Source organism: Pteropus medius, unplaced genomic scaffold (assembly GCF_902729225.1).
Source record: "Pteropus medius unplaced genomic scaffold, Ma_sr-lr_union100, whole genome shotgun sequence".
NCBI classification, from domain to species: Eukaryota; Metazoa; Chordata; class Mammalia; order Chiroptera; family Pteropodidae; genus Pteropus; species Pteropus medius.
The window spans coordinates 20,625,571-20,642,420 of record NW_024340692.1 but is presented as its reverse complement, the minus strand read 5'-3'; the positions used below and the strand labels follow the sequence as shown (position 1 = coordinate 20,642,420).

The 16,850-nt window shown below is 36.5% G+C and overlaps 1 protein-coding gene across 10 annotated transcripts in view; it reads left to right on the top strand.

Moving 5' to 3' along the window:
• The window catches only part of TRPM6 (transient receptor potential cation channel subfamily M member 6), a 156,385-nt gene that overhangs the window by 42,295 nt on the left and 97,240 nt on the right, over nucleotides 1-16,850 (top strand). For 2 of the 10 annotated variants that reach the window (XM_039842610.1, XM_039842540.1), the window contains one exon: nucleotides 15,104-15,226. The exons of 6 other annotated variants lie outside the window; for them this stretch is intronic. In XM_039842610.1, coding sequence (XP_039698544.1) covers nucleotides 15,197-15,226 — 30 coding nt within the window. In that variant the 5' untranslated portion in view covers nucleotides 15,104-15,196. Of the gene's footprint in view, nucleotides 1-7,582; nucleotides 7,659-10,661; nucleotides 10,907-15,103; nucleotides 15,227-16,850 lie in introns of those variants that run through there. 2 more of the 10 variants (XM_039842897.1, XM_039842692.1) reach the window with 2 other exon arrangements.

Genomic DNA, 16,850 nt, shown 5'->3' with positions numbered 1-16,850 from the left:
TGCCTTTTTGTCATGCTCGATCCTGTTTCTTGTATCCCATGTCACCTTTCTTAATTTTTTATTATAATTTTGGTGAACACATTCTTCAGTAGCTCTTTGAGAAAAGGCACATGTAAGGTAAATTGAATTAATTTATTCTTATAAAAAATTATCCTTCTAGATTTTCTCCTTGAAAAATATTCTACTAACAATACAAAAACAATTTCTATGGTAAATAGATTTGGAGCATGTTATTCAGGTATATATTATAAATATGTATTTATTATTTTTACATAAAGGGAACATACTGTATACTGATTCCTTTAAAAATACTTCTTGGAGACTTTTCCATGTCAACATATATTGATGCTTTCTTGAATAATATGTTCAGATGAGCTGGCTCAATGAAGATCATGCATATAGCATTTTCTTGCTACCATTGTGCTTTTCATTTCATGAGCAATCATTCTTCATGATTAATTCAGCCAATAAATACTTACTGAGTGCCAATTATGTGCTAAGCCCTGTTTTAGAAGCTGGGGTTATACAGTGAATACAACTTTTATTTTCGAGGTAGAGGGGAATGGTGAGATGCTTCCTGATGATGGAATTGAGTTCAATTTGGTTAGCTTGTTTTTCCTCTTATGGAATACAACTATCATATAATCAAGTCTCTCTCTGTCTCTCTTGGTATAAAACCATGAACATTATAAATTGAGCTTTATAACTTGTATGCTATGAGAGCAACGGAATCATAGCCCTAAAATATAGAAACAGATTTTCTGAATGGATAAAGAAAATATGGTGTGTATATATATATATATATATATATATGTGTGTGTGTGTGTGTGTGTGTGTGTGTGTGTGTATTTATTATATATATATGTATATATATATGTATAAACATTATTCAGCCTTAACAAGTGAGGGAATTCTGACCATGAGAGGATATTATGCTAAGTGAAATAGCCAGTCACAAAAAGACAGATATTGCATGGTTCCACTTACATGAGGTATCTAAAGTAATCAAATTAATTGAAAAGGTAGAATGGGATTTGCCAGAGGCTGAGTAGACAGGAAAATGGGAAGTTGTTTAATGGGCATAAAGTTTCACTTTTGCAAGATGACAGATTTCTGGAGATCAGTCACACAAATATGTAAATCTACATAATATTAAACTGCACTCAAAAATGGTTAGGATGGTGAATTCTATATTATGTGTATTTTACCACAATTAAGAAAAAAAAATTTTCAGACAAACTACATAATGGGATATGTCCTATACTTCGAATATGGTGATTGAACATACTTTTGTCTGGGTTCAGCTTTTGCCTGGAATCTATGACTTTTCTATGGTGTCAGATAGGGGTAGCAGTGAACTGCCTGGGAAAGTTTCTTCTGATGGACTAGAACGATTATAGGTCCCCTTGCTGGGAGCAGCCCAGTGCTACTTTCCCTTTGTTTTCATTTCCATATCTCTGGGAAAGAGTTTCCTCAGTTATTTATAGTACAGATAAACTCCGAGACTGTTTCAGAATGCCATGGCCAGTTATGCAGTTGGGAGCAGTGAGAAGTGGTCATATTATTTGTCTCAGAGTTTGCATTCTTTTTCAGGGTTTGCAAGCACATGCCTTTTCAAGAGCCTCCCTGTCCATTTTGATTGAAAATGAAGATGTTTACTCAGTAGCATAGGCAGGTGCTTTTCCCAGCCCTGGTTTGTCAGCATTTTTCTTGCTGGTGTTTGCTCTGCATACTGGCTATGGATTTTGAAATGGTCTAGGACCAGACAAGGAAGGGTCAGATATCTTTGGTCAGATTGCAACTGTGCCGTATGTTTTGGCTGGAGAGACCAGCCTGGTGAATTGGGTTGTTCTTTTTTCCTTTCACCTCTTCCTAAACTCTGTGTGGCCATTATACAGAATTTCCTTCCAGGCAGACTCAAAGCCCAGTGGGGTGAATGATTGTAGGCAACCAAAGTTCTCTCTTCGCTTTACTATTGTGGACTCAGAGCTTCTTATAAATGGTCATTTTTAATGTGAGCAGCCACCTAGCCCAGAGAAATATCCTTGTCTGTCAGAAACTTGTGCTTTCTGTAGTGGGTGTACTGGGTGATCTTGATGAAAACATACTCTCTTGACATTTCCCACCCCCTGCTGTGTGTGTGAGATTAACATTCTCTTTATTTTCCTAACATCAGGGCGTGTTGGGATATGAGCCAGGAGGTCCTGCTCTAGTTGCCCACGCAAACCAAAGGAACTTAGGTTTATGTAAAATGTTGCTTGTGATTAGAAGATCACAGAGTCTGAAAATCATATGCTTTTGGGGGAATGTCTAGCATATTCTTAACTTTCTCACTGATTTCTCTCAGTTGCGACTGAAAAAAGGAGCAGGATATGGTAATTATAAACTTCTCTAGAAATATTAGCAGGGAGGTAGAAGAGTAATGAAAGGAACCGGAATTCAGAAAAGGTCATTTACTGCTGACCACATGCCCTCCTGGCCCAGCAAGTTTCCTCAGTGTCCTCATCTACACAGCAAATAGCCACTATTTACTGGCCACCTCTTTTTAAGAGCTGCGAATGCATCTTGAGACAGAGATTCCTTTGAAAATCTGAGAGCAGTAGTTTAGGGGCTGAAGAACTCAAACTAGAGTGTGGAAACCCTGCCTGGTGGGGATTAAGATGAACTGGTTAGTGTAAGATGTGTCTATAAATGGCTGTTCACCTTCAGCCCCAGTAAACTGTTCCCAAGCTGGAATACAAGCCTTGTATTGTCATAGTGTTTTTTTTTTCTTTCCTTGTTAAAGAAAATGCAGACAAACAGATTCTTTCTTGAATGTGAAACCTCCTTGTCTTTACATTTTATTGGTTGCTTCAAAAGATTTTTAAACATACTTTATGGGCTGAACAAAACACACTTGTGGCCTGCTTTCTGCCCGTGCCACTCCTCCCTTTAAAAAATGTTAACAGGTTTATTGAGATATAATTCATATATCATATTCATACATTTAAAGTGTACAATTTAGTGGCTTTTAGTATCTTCACAGAATTGTACATCTGTCACCACAGTCAATTTTCGAACATATTCTTCATCCCCACAAGAAACCCCACACCTTTTAGCTGTCTATCCGCACCAGTCCTAAGTGACCACTGATCCACTTTCTGCCTCTATAGATTTTCATATTCTGAGCATTTTGTATAAAGGGACTAATACAGTATGTGTTTCTTTGTGACTGGCTTTTACTTAACATAATGTTTTGAAGATTTATGCATGTTGTAGCATGGATCTCTACTTAATATTTTTGTGTCGCTGAATAATATTCCATTATATGAATACAGTTGTCCATTCAACAGTTGATGGATATTTAGGTTATTTCTGCTTTCTGGCTATTATGAATAATGATGCTATGAATATTTGCGTACAAGTTTTCATGTGGACGTATGGTTTCATTTCACTTGGGTAGATACCTAGAAGTGGACTTGCTGGGTCATATGGAAATTCTATGTTTAGCCTTTTGAGGAACTGCCAGACTGTTTTCCAAAGTGGCTGCACCACTTTACATTGTTACCAGCAATCTACTATGGTTCCAATTTCTTGCTTTCCTCATCAACACTTTGTATTGCCTGACTTTTTGATTATAGCCATTCTATTAGGTGTGAAAAGGTATCATATTGTGGTTTAGATTTGCATTTCTCTAATGATTAATGATGTTGAGAACCTTTTCCTGTGTTCACTGGCCATTTGTATATCTTCTTTGCATAAATGTGTATTCAGATCCTTTTTGCGGTACTTATTTTTGATCCAGCTCTTGAGATTTTATCCTGAGAAATGCATGTAGTCACATCCACACAAAAGTTGTTATACAATTTTTAGGAGTTCATGATTCTCTTGATATCTCTTGTGGGTCTGAGGATACCCACTGAGGACATGCGAGGTAGCTGGGATTTTTCTGGGCATTTTATGTGCTTGGTCTCACCCATGATTATCTACAAGGGACCTCATGGGATTTGTGTGGGGATTAGATGTTCAGGAGAGCGATTTTGTAAACCCTAAAACACTATACAGCTTCAGGGATTGGAATAGGCGCAAGTTCTGAGGGTAAGTGACAGTGAAATGAAGTTAAGGGCATGAACTCCAGTCAGACTGTCTGTGTTTGAATCCCAGTGTCATTTTTATGAGCTATTATGTTCTTGAGCAAATTAATTTCTTAACCTCTCTGACTCAGTGTCCTCATTAGTAAAATGGACATAATAACTTCACCTCATTCCCACATGCTTTTGGACAGAGTTAATATAAACAAAGTGCTTTGCATTGTGCAGGTGGGTGCATAGACATGCTGAATAAATTGTTAACCTGCTGCTGTGGACTAAATGTTTGTGTCTCCCAAAATTCATATGTTGAAGCCCTAATCTCCAATGTAATGGCATTTGGAGGTGGAGCCTATGGGATGTAATTAAGTCTTGAGGGTGGAGCCCACATGAATGGGATTAGTGCCCTTATAGGGAGAGACATAAGAGAGAAGATCTATCTGCCTGTCTGCCCTGTGAAAGTACAGGAAGAAGGTGGCCATTGTGAACCAGGAAGAGGGCCTTCACCACAACTCGATCATGCACAATTCTGATCATGAACTTTCAATCTCCAAAACTGCAAGAAGTAAATGGTGTTTTTTTTTTCTGCGCAAACCACTCAGTCTATGATATTCTGTTATAGTAGCCCAAACTAAGGTACCTGCTATTAATATTATCTTATAGAACGGACTAAGTTATTATCTTACAGTGGAGCAGCTTGGTCTTTGAATATGAAAACATCTTTCTTCTTTCTGGAGAAAATAGATACTCTCCATTGATCTTTTAAAGAGCCAAGGGGTTTTTGTTAAGTAAATCTTATAATCTTAGGAAGGAGAATTTTTCTCCCAGAAGGATTCAATTCTCTAGGGTACTTTACAGATTCTTGGTCTAGATTAGTTAAGGCTTTCTCACCTTTGTCACCACTGTTAATGGTCTACTTTAAAGTGATTTCGAAAACAAAACAACCCCCCAATCTTTGGTCTTATCTGGCCTAGAGAAACTCAGGTTTTTAAGCAGGCAATTTTGCTCTCTGGCCAGAGGGTCTAGAATGTAGATATTGTTCAACAGAGAAGAGGGTCCAAAGTCTTAAAATTTAAACTCTTTCTAAAATTAGCAAGAGTTTTTATAACAGCCTTAAGAAAGACAAACTAGGATGGAATTGTGAATTGGCGTAAGACTTTACAGACAGAATCTTTGTTTTTGAACAGAATAAAGAGACAAGCTGCTCAGGCTCCTGTTTTGGTTTCTCACAGCCACTGCCCTTAGATGGAAGTCATTCTTGAGAAACAACTCTTAGAGCAGAGACATTTCAGACAAAAATTGCATCTTGCTGGCTGGTATTTGGGTTCAGCAAATACCGACCATGAAGAGCAGGATGATAGAAGAAGGATTAGGAGCCACTTACCCTGAGGGAGCCCTTTGTGGTTCATCTCTGTGGAGTCCTTTTGATGTCAGTCTCTCCTTGAGTTTAACTGAAGAGAAAACTCTATAAGGTCTTGGCCACTGGAGAGTTATTGAGAGTTACTGGGATTCCAGTGTTATGTCAGGTTTTTTCTCTGACCTACAGATAATGATTTTCGTGTATATATGTGGCTTGGGTTTGTTAAAAGAAAAACTTTCATGACACCTGACACATGATACATACAGGGACTACTGTAATATGGGTTTTGTGGTAGGGAAGAAAGATTGGGCTCAATTCGAATATAAGGACAAGTAGAGATTTATAGCCAAGGAGCAGGGTTGGGGGCAGTGAATGAAAAATGACTAAAAAAACAATGAGGCTAGGGGGATTCTTGTTAGACCAACTCAACAAGATTCTTGTTGAAGTCAGTCCAGGGTGATCAGATACCAAGAGTGGGAAATTTTTACTAAACTTACTTAGCAGGATTCTTGTTACAACTGGACTAAGTGGGGCCAAAGACAGAGGCCACAACTGGGGCCTAGTCAGAAAGAGGACTCAAGTCAGAAAGAGCCTGACTCAAGTTTGATCAAGGAGAGAGTTTTGTTAGTTTGCAGCTGGAAGTGGCTAAGGTAGAGCGTTCCTCTTTATAATACAATCACTAAATATTGTGAGCATTTGAGTGACACATTCTTAAAAAAGAAATTCTGCTTTTCTTTTGTTTGAATCCTCTTTTATAATAATCTCTTTGGTCATGTCAAGGTCTCTTCCTTATGGATAGAATCTATATCTTCTCATTTTACAATAGCAGAGGAAATAAAATCCAGAACTGTCGTAGTAACCAAAACTCAATGAAAACAGAAAGCTGTTCTGCCGCTTTGCTCTTCAGTGACTTAGTGAAAGCATTGTGAGTTAGTTATGTTCCCCTTTTCTTCTCGAACTGTATTAAAAGTATAGTCAGTCTCCAAACAACAGCGCTGGAACTTTGAAAATCAACAGCCAGAAATAAAAGTTGGGAAAATTTATCTTGGCAAATGATATCTCATATCTGCCAACCTCTGTTACTTACCAGGATTCTTGGTCTCCCACTGACAGACTTGATTCTCAACTTCCTGGACTATCCTTGTTTTATTAAAACATATTTTCTTCTTAGAATTTTAGGAGAATTAGTTATCTTGGATGTGATTTTATTTTTCTGAAAAAAAAAAAAAGTTTTGTACCTTTCTCTAAATCTTTTAGCTTAAATTAAGATAATAATCTTGAAGATTTCTATTAAGTTAAACATATTTTTAAAAATTAAGTTAAATATATTAAAGATGAAAATGAAAATCTTACATTAAGATATAAGATTTAGGGGAGAGAATATTCTTAGTGATAACTTGTAGAAATCTTTTGAAAAATAATTTTTTAAAAAATAAAAATAAATTAATTAAATTAAATATCTTCCAAAATTGTATACTGTGGAAACAAGTGTATGATACCCTCTGAGATGATCCTTGGTCAGATATATTTAGGAGAACAGTGGGTAATTCTGGAGAGTCACAAGACTTGCACGTGCTTATAGGGCCAGAAAACATTTTCTTTTTCTTCCATGTACTACCTTTGTTCTGTGGGATATACTTTAGTAAACTTTGGTAAAATGCTCGTATATGTGCCTAGAACTCAGCTAGGCACTGTGGGTACTACAATAAAGAACACAATTCCCTATCTATGAGACTTAGAGTGTCAAGGGTCTAGATAAGTCATGACAGTACAGTGCATGGAGCTAAACACAGAAGCCCCAGAGGCACATGAAAAGAGATCCTGCTTCAGAGATCCATAAAAAGAGTTTCTAGATGGGTTTTCTAGGAGACACGATGTCTAAATTGTTGGAGAAAGGAGTGGAGAGGAGAGTATTTTAGGAAAAGAAAAGTACGTAGGGAGCACCACGAGGTGAATTCAGAGAATTCAAAGAATTCAAATATACTGAATTCTCTGAGAATTCAGTATATTTAGAATGTAGAGATTGAGGTAGGGAGGGGCAAGAAATGAGGAGATGAAAAAGAAAATAGAAAGAGAAGAGAAAGAAGAAGAAGATAGAAAAGAAAGAAAAAAAGCCGGGCTGAGCTGTCCAGGGAGCAGACTTCAGATGTGGCAGTGGGCCATGAATCATGTGAAGGACTTTTGAACTTTATCCTGAAGACAATGGGTGAACCACTGAATGAAAGGTTTAGGTGAGAATATGTTGTTTACTCTTTCACTTTAAGAAGATTATGGGCTTTATTTAAGAATAGATTGAAGAAGGGGAATTGGGAGGCAGACCAAATGGGAAGCAATCTAGGTAAAAATTCGTGGTGACTTTAGAACAGTGGCAATATAGATGCAGAGAGGTAGGCAGATGCAAGAATTATTTTAAGAAATAGAATCACTAGGTCTTGGTGGTTGATTGAATGGGAAGTAAAGATAAGGAAGAAACAAGAATGGTGCTCTGGTTTCTAACTTGGACACCTGAGTACACTGGGGAGCTCTTAGGGAGTAAAGGAGGGAGTATAGATTTTGGTGGGGGAAATGAGGGATACAGATTTAGACAGTTTGATTTGGAGTAAGACTCTCTTTCGTTTCTTTTTAAACCTGGCGAGGTCAATAAAGTAGGTTTTAACCCAGTTACCTGAGTTGCAAGTACATGAATGGACATCCCACAAGCAGTGGGCAGCAAAAAAAAAAACCCAAACCCTTGTCCTCTAACTGTTGTTCTTTCTCTACTATAACCTACTACTTTTCAAAAATGTGTGACTTTCATAGAAAATAATCAGAAAACTAGCACTATTTTTGTTGAAGTCTTCTGGTCCTGAAGTTGTTTTTTAGCTGTTTAGTATTCACATGCGTATTTTCAAAGTTCTGCTTCAGATTTTTTTTCCTCCTGCTGGAAATACTTTTTTACCTTCTGAACATTAAAGCCATTTTAGGTGATTGAGGAGATTGTTGTTTTTCAGGAAATAAAGCTTTTCATATGTATTTTTATTATTAGTAGTATTTTTAAATAGAATGAGTTGGGTCACCTCAAAATGCTTTTGGAAGGAAGCTGAGTATTAATAAGAAATATTGTGGTTCCCTAAAGCAATTAAAATGCATTTTACTCAGTGTATTCTCTATTGTTTAAAAGTTGTTAGTAACTCGTACCTTTTGCTTATAAATTTTTATGTTGGAGGGCAGTGGCAATATGTAAATTAACTTAGAAATTTCACTTTTAGGTTTTTGTCCTGCAGATATATATATGCACACGAAAGCTCTGCTGTATGTATTTTGGCTAGATAAATTATGGGACTTCCGTACAAAGGAAAACTGGTCAGTCCTCAAAAGAATGAAGCAATTAAATGTGTAAAAAGATATAAGGATATTCAAGTTATTAATAAGTAAAGAAAAAGCAAGGTGCAGAATGATGCATATAATATACCTCTATGCTTATAAACACATAGAATATCTTTGAAAGATTGTCTTTGAATACAACAAACTGTAATAGAGGTTCCTTTTTGGGAAGGAACTGGATGGCTGGAGTACAAGGGTAGAAGGGAGTTTTAATTTTTCCCTGTGTCATCTATTGTACCATGTGGATTTATACCGTTTGCAAAATTACCTATAAAAAAGTTGTTAGGACTTGGCTTACATGTTCCATCAGCAGCGGAGTGAAAGCTTAGAATACAAGAACTAAGTGCAGCATTCTAACAATTATAACATTATAGCAAATCTCCCTCTTTTTTTTTTTTTTGCTATGTGTCAATTAGGCACACAATTGTAAAAGATTTACCTGAAATGATTATAATTTATTATTTTTTAAAAAGTAAGTGGAGTGCATATTTCCAAGTACAACTAAAGAAATGCTCATGAAAATTTGTAACTGGAAATTAATCTAACAACCCCTCGGGTCAATCACCCAGAGAGAACAGGATTTTACCAGTTCGCTGATAGAGATTTTTTACAAACTGGAGAAGAAAGGAAATTTACCTTGCTATTCCTCCATCCTTCCTTTCTTTTCATTATACCTTGACAGGACTTATCCAATTGCCCAGTGATTCCTAATTACGTTTACTCTTATCCTCCCCACCCCAAATTATCCTCCCCACCCCAAATCCTATTTGTTAAGTGTAGTTTGTCTGTAGTCCCTTGTATTCTGAGGTACACATTTTTAGATTAGCATATTAGAGACATCCCTGGGATACTGTGTGGCCGTTTTCTCCATAGGGTGTCCAATGGGATACTATTGGTGTTTTCCATCTATCATAAGTTTGATGGACCCTCTATTGAGAGAGCCTCTCACATGCTTTGTGATCTTTAGGACACATATATACTTTACTGTGCTGTTGTACTGTAAAGTGCTGGTAATAAAAAGGGACACTGTGATCGCATGTGTATATCTCCTATCTTCCTTTCTCTAGGTAAGCATGTCAAAGGAGAAGGCTGAGATTTGCAGCCTTCAGAACTAAATGGGCTATGACTTCCTGGAACACAGATAATAGGGTCTTGGGCAAAACTACCAAGAAGGAAAGCTCGTCATCTATTCCTTGCCTCTATCAGAAGAAGAAGAATTTTCTTCAAGGCTGAGCCTTCCTCCTTGGCTCTCCATACCACTTATTTCCCTACCCCCCAACCTCCAAAGTCTCTAAAGTCATATTCATTCTCTCTTGCATCTTCACTCTCTCTCTTTTTATTTGGTTCCCTCTTATCTACAAAAAGGTCCAGGCTTTCTCAACATAAAATAAACTCTTTCAATGTTGCCTATTAACGAGTATGGAAGAGCTCTGGTGGCATTAGGTAGAACCTGCTCCTCTTCTGTAAAAGGGTAATAATAATTATATCTGTCACACAATTGTGAATATTATTCTAGCTAAAGCGCATAAAAGCATTTAGCAGAGCCTTTGGCATATATGAAAGTCTACATTAATGTTGGTTTTTGCTTTATATTGTTGATTTAGTGGCTATCATTCTTCATATTGTTTCTCCCAAGGATATCTTACGCTAGCTGCCTCCTCTGTTTGCAACCTATTTCCTGAATCCCTCTCCATCTGTTTGTTCATTATGGACAAAAATCACCATCTTCCTTATTTTCTTTGCAGTATTAAACATATCTTCTCAGTTTTTATTTGAAACTTTCTACTTTTGTAATAATGCAAACTTTTTTTTTTATTAAAGATAGAAACTTTCACCCTTCTCAACTTCAGGTATCATGTCACCAATTCTAATTAGTAATTCTCTGCTCCTTATTCCTGTTTCCAGAGATTCTTAGCCCTTTTCTTTATTCTCTGCTTCTCAGTGACCTCATGGCTTTTACCAGACCTTAAAATAGGTGTTCTCCGAATTCTCCTCTAGGCTGAAATCTCTACATTTCTAACCACTGTGGAATTCCATCACCATCTCTCAAAACCTTTGTCATCTTTCAAGGACTTTCCTAAATTCCATGTCCTCCATGAAGACTTCCCAAATATCTGTAGGCAAAAGGGATTTAGCCTTTTATGGAATCCCAAGCCTGTTCTTGTACCATACTTGATAGCTATTTATAAGCACAGATCCCTTTTGGTGTTGGTATTTGGGACACAGTTTTATTTGTTTTTATTAGAATAATATGCCAATAAAGTATTTTACAATGAATGAACGAATAAAGCTATTCTTTGAGGTTTCAATGTGTTAAAGGAAGAGTAGATAAACTGGTAAGACTATATCTGCCTATGGGTTATGAAGGGCTGATCCTACACTTGTCATCCTTCAGTGACATCTTCGAGAGGGGGGATGTTGTAGACACTAAAATCAGCTTATGGTTAAAAATGGAATGCAGTCAAAATTGTCCTTAAAAAGTCCTTTGCATTGCCCACATAGTATATGAAGATTTGATTTCTAATTGCTTTTTCTCTATGTTGGTACTTTCTTCAGCTGAGTACCAGATTAAATAGGGAATGTTGAATACAGCACACTCATTGAGATGAGATACTTAGACTAAGACATGCCCAGAAATGACTGCATGTAGGCACGAGTGAGAGACAGGATCTATTGTGGGACCTGAGACCAACTAAGTAGACATATAAATGAAAGATTTTTAGATCCTGTCTCTCACTCACAGTTGCTTACATACAGTCACTCTGGGCAGTGGTTCTCCATGTGTGGTCCAGGGACCCCTGGGGATCCTTGAGACCCTTTCAAAGGGTCCTCAAAATGAAAATTATTTTCATAATGGTGCTAAGACATTATTTGCCTTTTTTGCTAATCCTCTCATGAGTGTATAGTGGTGTTTTCCTGGGGTATATCACGAATCCACAATATCTAAAAAAGCTATTAAAATACTATTTCCTTTTCCAACTACATGTCTGTGTGAAGCTGATTTTCTTTATATACTTCAACCAAGATCACTCATTGCAATAGGTTGGATGCAGAAGCAGATATGAGAATCCAGCTATCTTAAGCCAGATAGTAAAGATATTTACAGAAATAAAAGACAGTGCTCATCTCATAAATCTTAATTTTTTTTCATAAAAATGTTACTTATGCTAACATGTAATAGGTTTATTATTATTTTAAATGAACTAATGAGTCCCAGTTTTAATTTCTAATATGTGAATATTGGTAGACATATAAATGAAAGATTTTTAGAGGTCCTTGGTAATTTTTATGAATATGAAGGAGTCCTAAGCCCCAAAAGTTGAACTGCTGTTCTTGGGTATAACACACTTTTGAATATGGAATGGTAGCGAAATTGCCCAAACTTAAAAAAAAAATTTTCCTTTTTTAATCCTCTCTCTTATTCTTTTAGCAAAAATTTTGAATTTGTCTAAGTTAAATATGTAGTTTTTGTCACGATCAAATTTTAAGAAGTAAAATCTTGTTGCAGTGATCTTTCTGCTTTGCTTCACTGAAAAAATAAAACAAGTAATCTCCATTATATATATAAATTTTACTGTGGAGGACACAAATAAAACTGCCTTTAACTTTTAGTTTCTAATAAAGACTTTATTGTCCCAAAGGTTGGTGGGTTTCCTAAAAGTCAATTATTTAAGAGTGTAGCTTTACTAATCACCCCTAGAAAAGATTTTTTGGACTATGCGATTCACTCAGATGTAATCCTAGTAAAGTTTTGGATAACTTAACAAGATATTTGCAGCATAAATAAAGACCATCTGTGTACATGGATAAATTTGTGGATATTTGACTGCTTGGAAATTGGTGAACATTGAGTTTATCCATTTTGAAAATTTAAATATTAGAGTGGTTTATACAACAAATAAGCCCAACTTCGGTTAAACTCAGTGTTTTCTATCTCGGGGTAGCTGTAAAGAATACTCATAGGGACCTCCCATTTCCTTTTCCCTTCTTATCAAAATGACTTAACAAGATCTGAAATTGTAAGCATTTTGTTTGTATATTTTATTCCCCAGAAGACAGGATAAGGGTGAAGCATGTGTGACTTCACAGGAAAGAATGTCTTGCCACTGCTATTTGAAATTGTATTTTTGGATGGATATAATGAGAGCTTTTACCAGTTTGGGGAGGGAAGGGTCGGGGAATGAAATTATTTTACTTCGAACTTTTATGATATGCTCTACTTGGAGGTTCACTGTTGACTTCTTCCAATTCCGCACTAGGCTCATAAACATTTTAGTCATGTACTCATAAATTTATGTGATCTAGAAATTTATTCTGAGGTTCTAAATGACTTTGCTCAACAAGGGAGTATGTGAAAATGTTAGTAAAATTTCTCACCTAAATGGGAGAAATGGCATTTTGGGGAATTGTGTTATTTACTTGACAGTACATTTTTAAAGACGTTACCAAAGCAATCACTACCAGCAAAACTGTGCTTACCTTTCACTGCATTGCTGCAGCACACACCCACACCCACACCACACCCACACCCCACGCCCATACACCACGCACCCACACCCACACACACACACACACAGTTTTGATGTTATTTGATGTTCTTAAAATACTCTGAAATGCTGCCTCCTGTAAAGATCGAGTGGATGAGAAAGGGGTGTGTAATAAATCATAACTTCCTAACTGGGCAGGTTATGGTGGGCAATCATGCTCCAGGCCTATAACTTCTTTTAAGCCAGCCCTGTTCCTTGTTCCCGTGCATCTAGGTTAACACATCTTTGAAATGCCAGAAGTAATACCCTTCCAAGGTGTAACCACCCTCAAAGAGAGCAAATAATCTTAACTATGCTGTAACCTAATCCCTGCCTTGCTTTCTCCCACCTTAATGTAATCTTCTTTACCTTCCCTCCTTAAATTCACGTGCATAAAAGAAGTTGAAAAACTTATTCACTCAAGCATTTGAAATTTTGCTTCCAGCAGTTATCAGTTTGGGCTCAGACTCTCATAAAAATTCTCTATGGATTTGGATGTTTCTTCTGTTGACAATTTTTTAACTGGAAAACCAGTCAGGTCAATTCATGGCAGTGTTGGTGAACCAGATTCTTGGGTTTTGGTTATTTTAGGTTTAGATCCCCTTTGCCTGGGACATTAATCTTAGATCAAGTGAGTCCCATAAGGTATCCCTGCAGAATGTGGACAAAACCATGCAGAAGACCCTGAGCTGACTCTTCCAAGTGGATGGGCCCGCTTCGCATTGATGGAATTCCCTCAGCCGATAGATTGTACGCTGTGGAAGTCCACTCACTCAGTTTGAAGAGGTCCTTGCTCCAAGGGAGGGGCTGTATAGAGAAAATATCAAGTGTCAATGTGGAGTTTGAAAATATTTCTTCTCTATTTGATCCATTCTGGTGTTGTAGATTAAGATAATGCCCTGTCTTGAAGTAGATTACAATAATTTTAAGAGAAAAACAACTGAATAAGTACAATTAAGGATTGTGAGTATTGTGTTGTGTATAAGGTAGTGAGACATAAAAATGGGAGTAAGTAGTCAGTTTCACTTGGAATATTTGTTAGATATTAGTTTTGTTTTTTTTTTTTTTAAAGTTTAAGAAAATGCATGGCCTGTTACTTGTGTACCTTTTCACTTCCAGTCACATAGCCTTCTGGATGTTAAAACATTCACATATACATTTTTATAAAAAAATTAAGGACTGCCTCTAAGATTATGCCTTCTCAGAGGTTCCCCTGAGAGAAAAATCTGTTATCTGGAAACCCTAAAAAGCTCCAGTACAGAAATACTTTCAGTGAAGGAAGGGATTAGTTCATGTATAGCTACTGTGGGAGGATTAGTCTTTGGACATTTCTTTGCAATTCTCCACCCTTATCCCAGGCCTGAGATTAGATGTAAAATGTGATTATGTTTTAGGATGAGGCAAACTGTGACCAACACTGAGCCTGAGACCAATATTATTTCATATCTCTGTTCTCTGCCATTTCCTCTTCAAATAACAATTAAACAAACAAAACCTCCTAGTATATAAAAAGACACCCAATCAATGAAGACTGCAGAAATGGCATAATCTCCACTGTCAGCTACCACCACCTTGACAATTTGCTGCTACAATTGGTATAAGACAGCATGTTGGCTATTTGTCCTACATAGATTGGGCTATTGAAGTAAGAAATGGGAGTTGTAGGCAGAAAGTTTCCAAATTCTTATTGGCACAGGTTTCCTGTTTACACCTTTGGAGGAAAAATTTTATACATGGATTCCTAAAGTTCTAGTTTAAGTGTGTTTATTTTGTTGCTCATTCAACAGTTATTGGGTTGGACCCTGGGGCAACGGAAATGACTGAGCTTGTAGGAGATAGAGTCAAATGGGGGAAGTGGACCTGTAAAAATCATTTAAAATATGAGAGGACCTAGGTGGAAAGGTTTGAAGGTAAGGAAGTATTTTTCTCTGAAAAATTACATCAAAGTTAAATTCCCAGGCCACCAAACAAAGCTCATTTCACCTTTGATATTACCATTATTGAGACTAAGTCCCAGGGAGAATTCTAAGACTTTATTTATTCCTTTCAACATCCCTATGAAGTATTATTATTATCTCCATTTTTAATAGATGAGCAAACAGGCATGAAGAAACTTGGCCAGATAGTCCTACTAGAGTCATCTATCTAGCCTTATGAAAGAACAGAGTTGTTGAGCGCAGCTTGCTTAATTTGTACATTTAGGCTCTGTAAGAACCTCAGAACCTGTAAAGAATTTTAACAAGAGTTTATTTGAACCAAGACTGAAGATAATTGCTGGTAAGAAAGATCTCAAATGTTCCCAAGAGTAACAGTTTTACAGTTTTTTTTTTTGTTGTTTTTTGTTTTTGAAGCATTTGGAATTAAGAAAGGAGGTAAGGAAGATGACCTGAAAGTGGGAGAAAGCAAGGTGGCAATTAGATTATGAGATAGTTAACAAGATCATGAGCTTCCTTGAGGGTGGTTGCTTCTTTTTTGAGAGTTTGAAAAAAGATGATTACTTTGGCATTTCAAAGGTATGTTAACCTAGATCCACAAGCACAACAGACAGGACTTGCTTAAGGCAAAGATAAACCTTTTACTAAAACAAGCAGTTATGTGCTTGGGTGTGACTACCCACCATGACTTTCCTAGTTAGGAATTTATGATCAGATCACTCTGTGAGGTTACTTTCCTTAGAATCCCTTTTCGTCCATGGCCTCTAAATTAAGGACCTTATTTGGAGCTGTTTTTAATAGTTAATTGGCACACATGAAGTTTAATGGTATTAATTTATTAATATAAATCGTCTCCTTTTTATTCTAAGTGCCTTCAGAGCTTGTGTTATTTGCTTTTGAATCCCAGCATGCAACATGGAGGCCTATCCCAAAATATATGTTGAATGAATTCAAATATTTAGAAATTCAGAACTATTTGAAGACATACTAACTCTCCTGTGACACCTTTCTTGGTGCTTTGCAAAAATTAGGTACTTAATAAAAGTTTAGGGAATGAATAAAGGAAATTGTTAATGTTTTTGAACAGGGGACAGGGCTTGCTGATTCTAAAAGATTGTGTCATATCTTGTTATAATAAATAGATTTTGAGTTTAGTTTGTTTAGTTCATTCTAACTTCTGTGACTGGATTTTTCTAGATTTGTACTATTTTAGTGTTTTACCAATTTAGTGAATGTCTTTTAATATATAAAAAGACATTCTTTTAATATATAAAAAACATATCTACAAGGACTAGATCTGGGTTGTCCTTGTAGATATGTTTAAAATGCATGGAAATAATATCTGTGTCCTCGCCCACTCCCACTTCTTTTGCTTAACGAGATCTGGACTTTGAATATGCTGCTAACCTAAAAATAAAAGGTCTTTTAAAGTTACTGAGAACACTTTAAAAAGTTCTATTAGACTTCTAAGTTTGCCAAATTTCTGAGCAGAAAGTTGTTAAATTCTTTGAAATATCTTGTCATGTTTCTAGCAGGACAAACAGTAAGAAATTCTAGAGTACCTGCTCAGATGGCCAAAGTTTCTTTTAGGATGAATTTA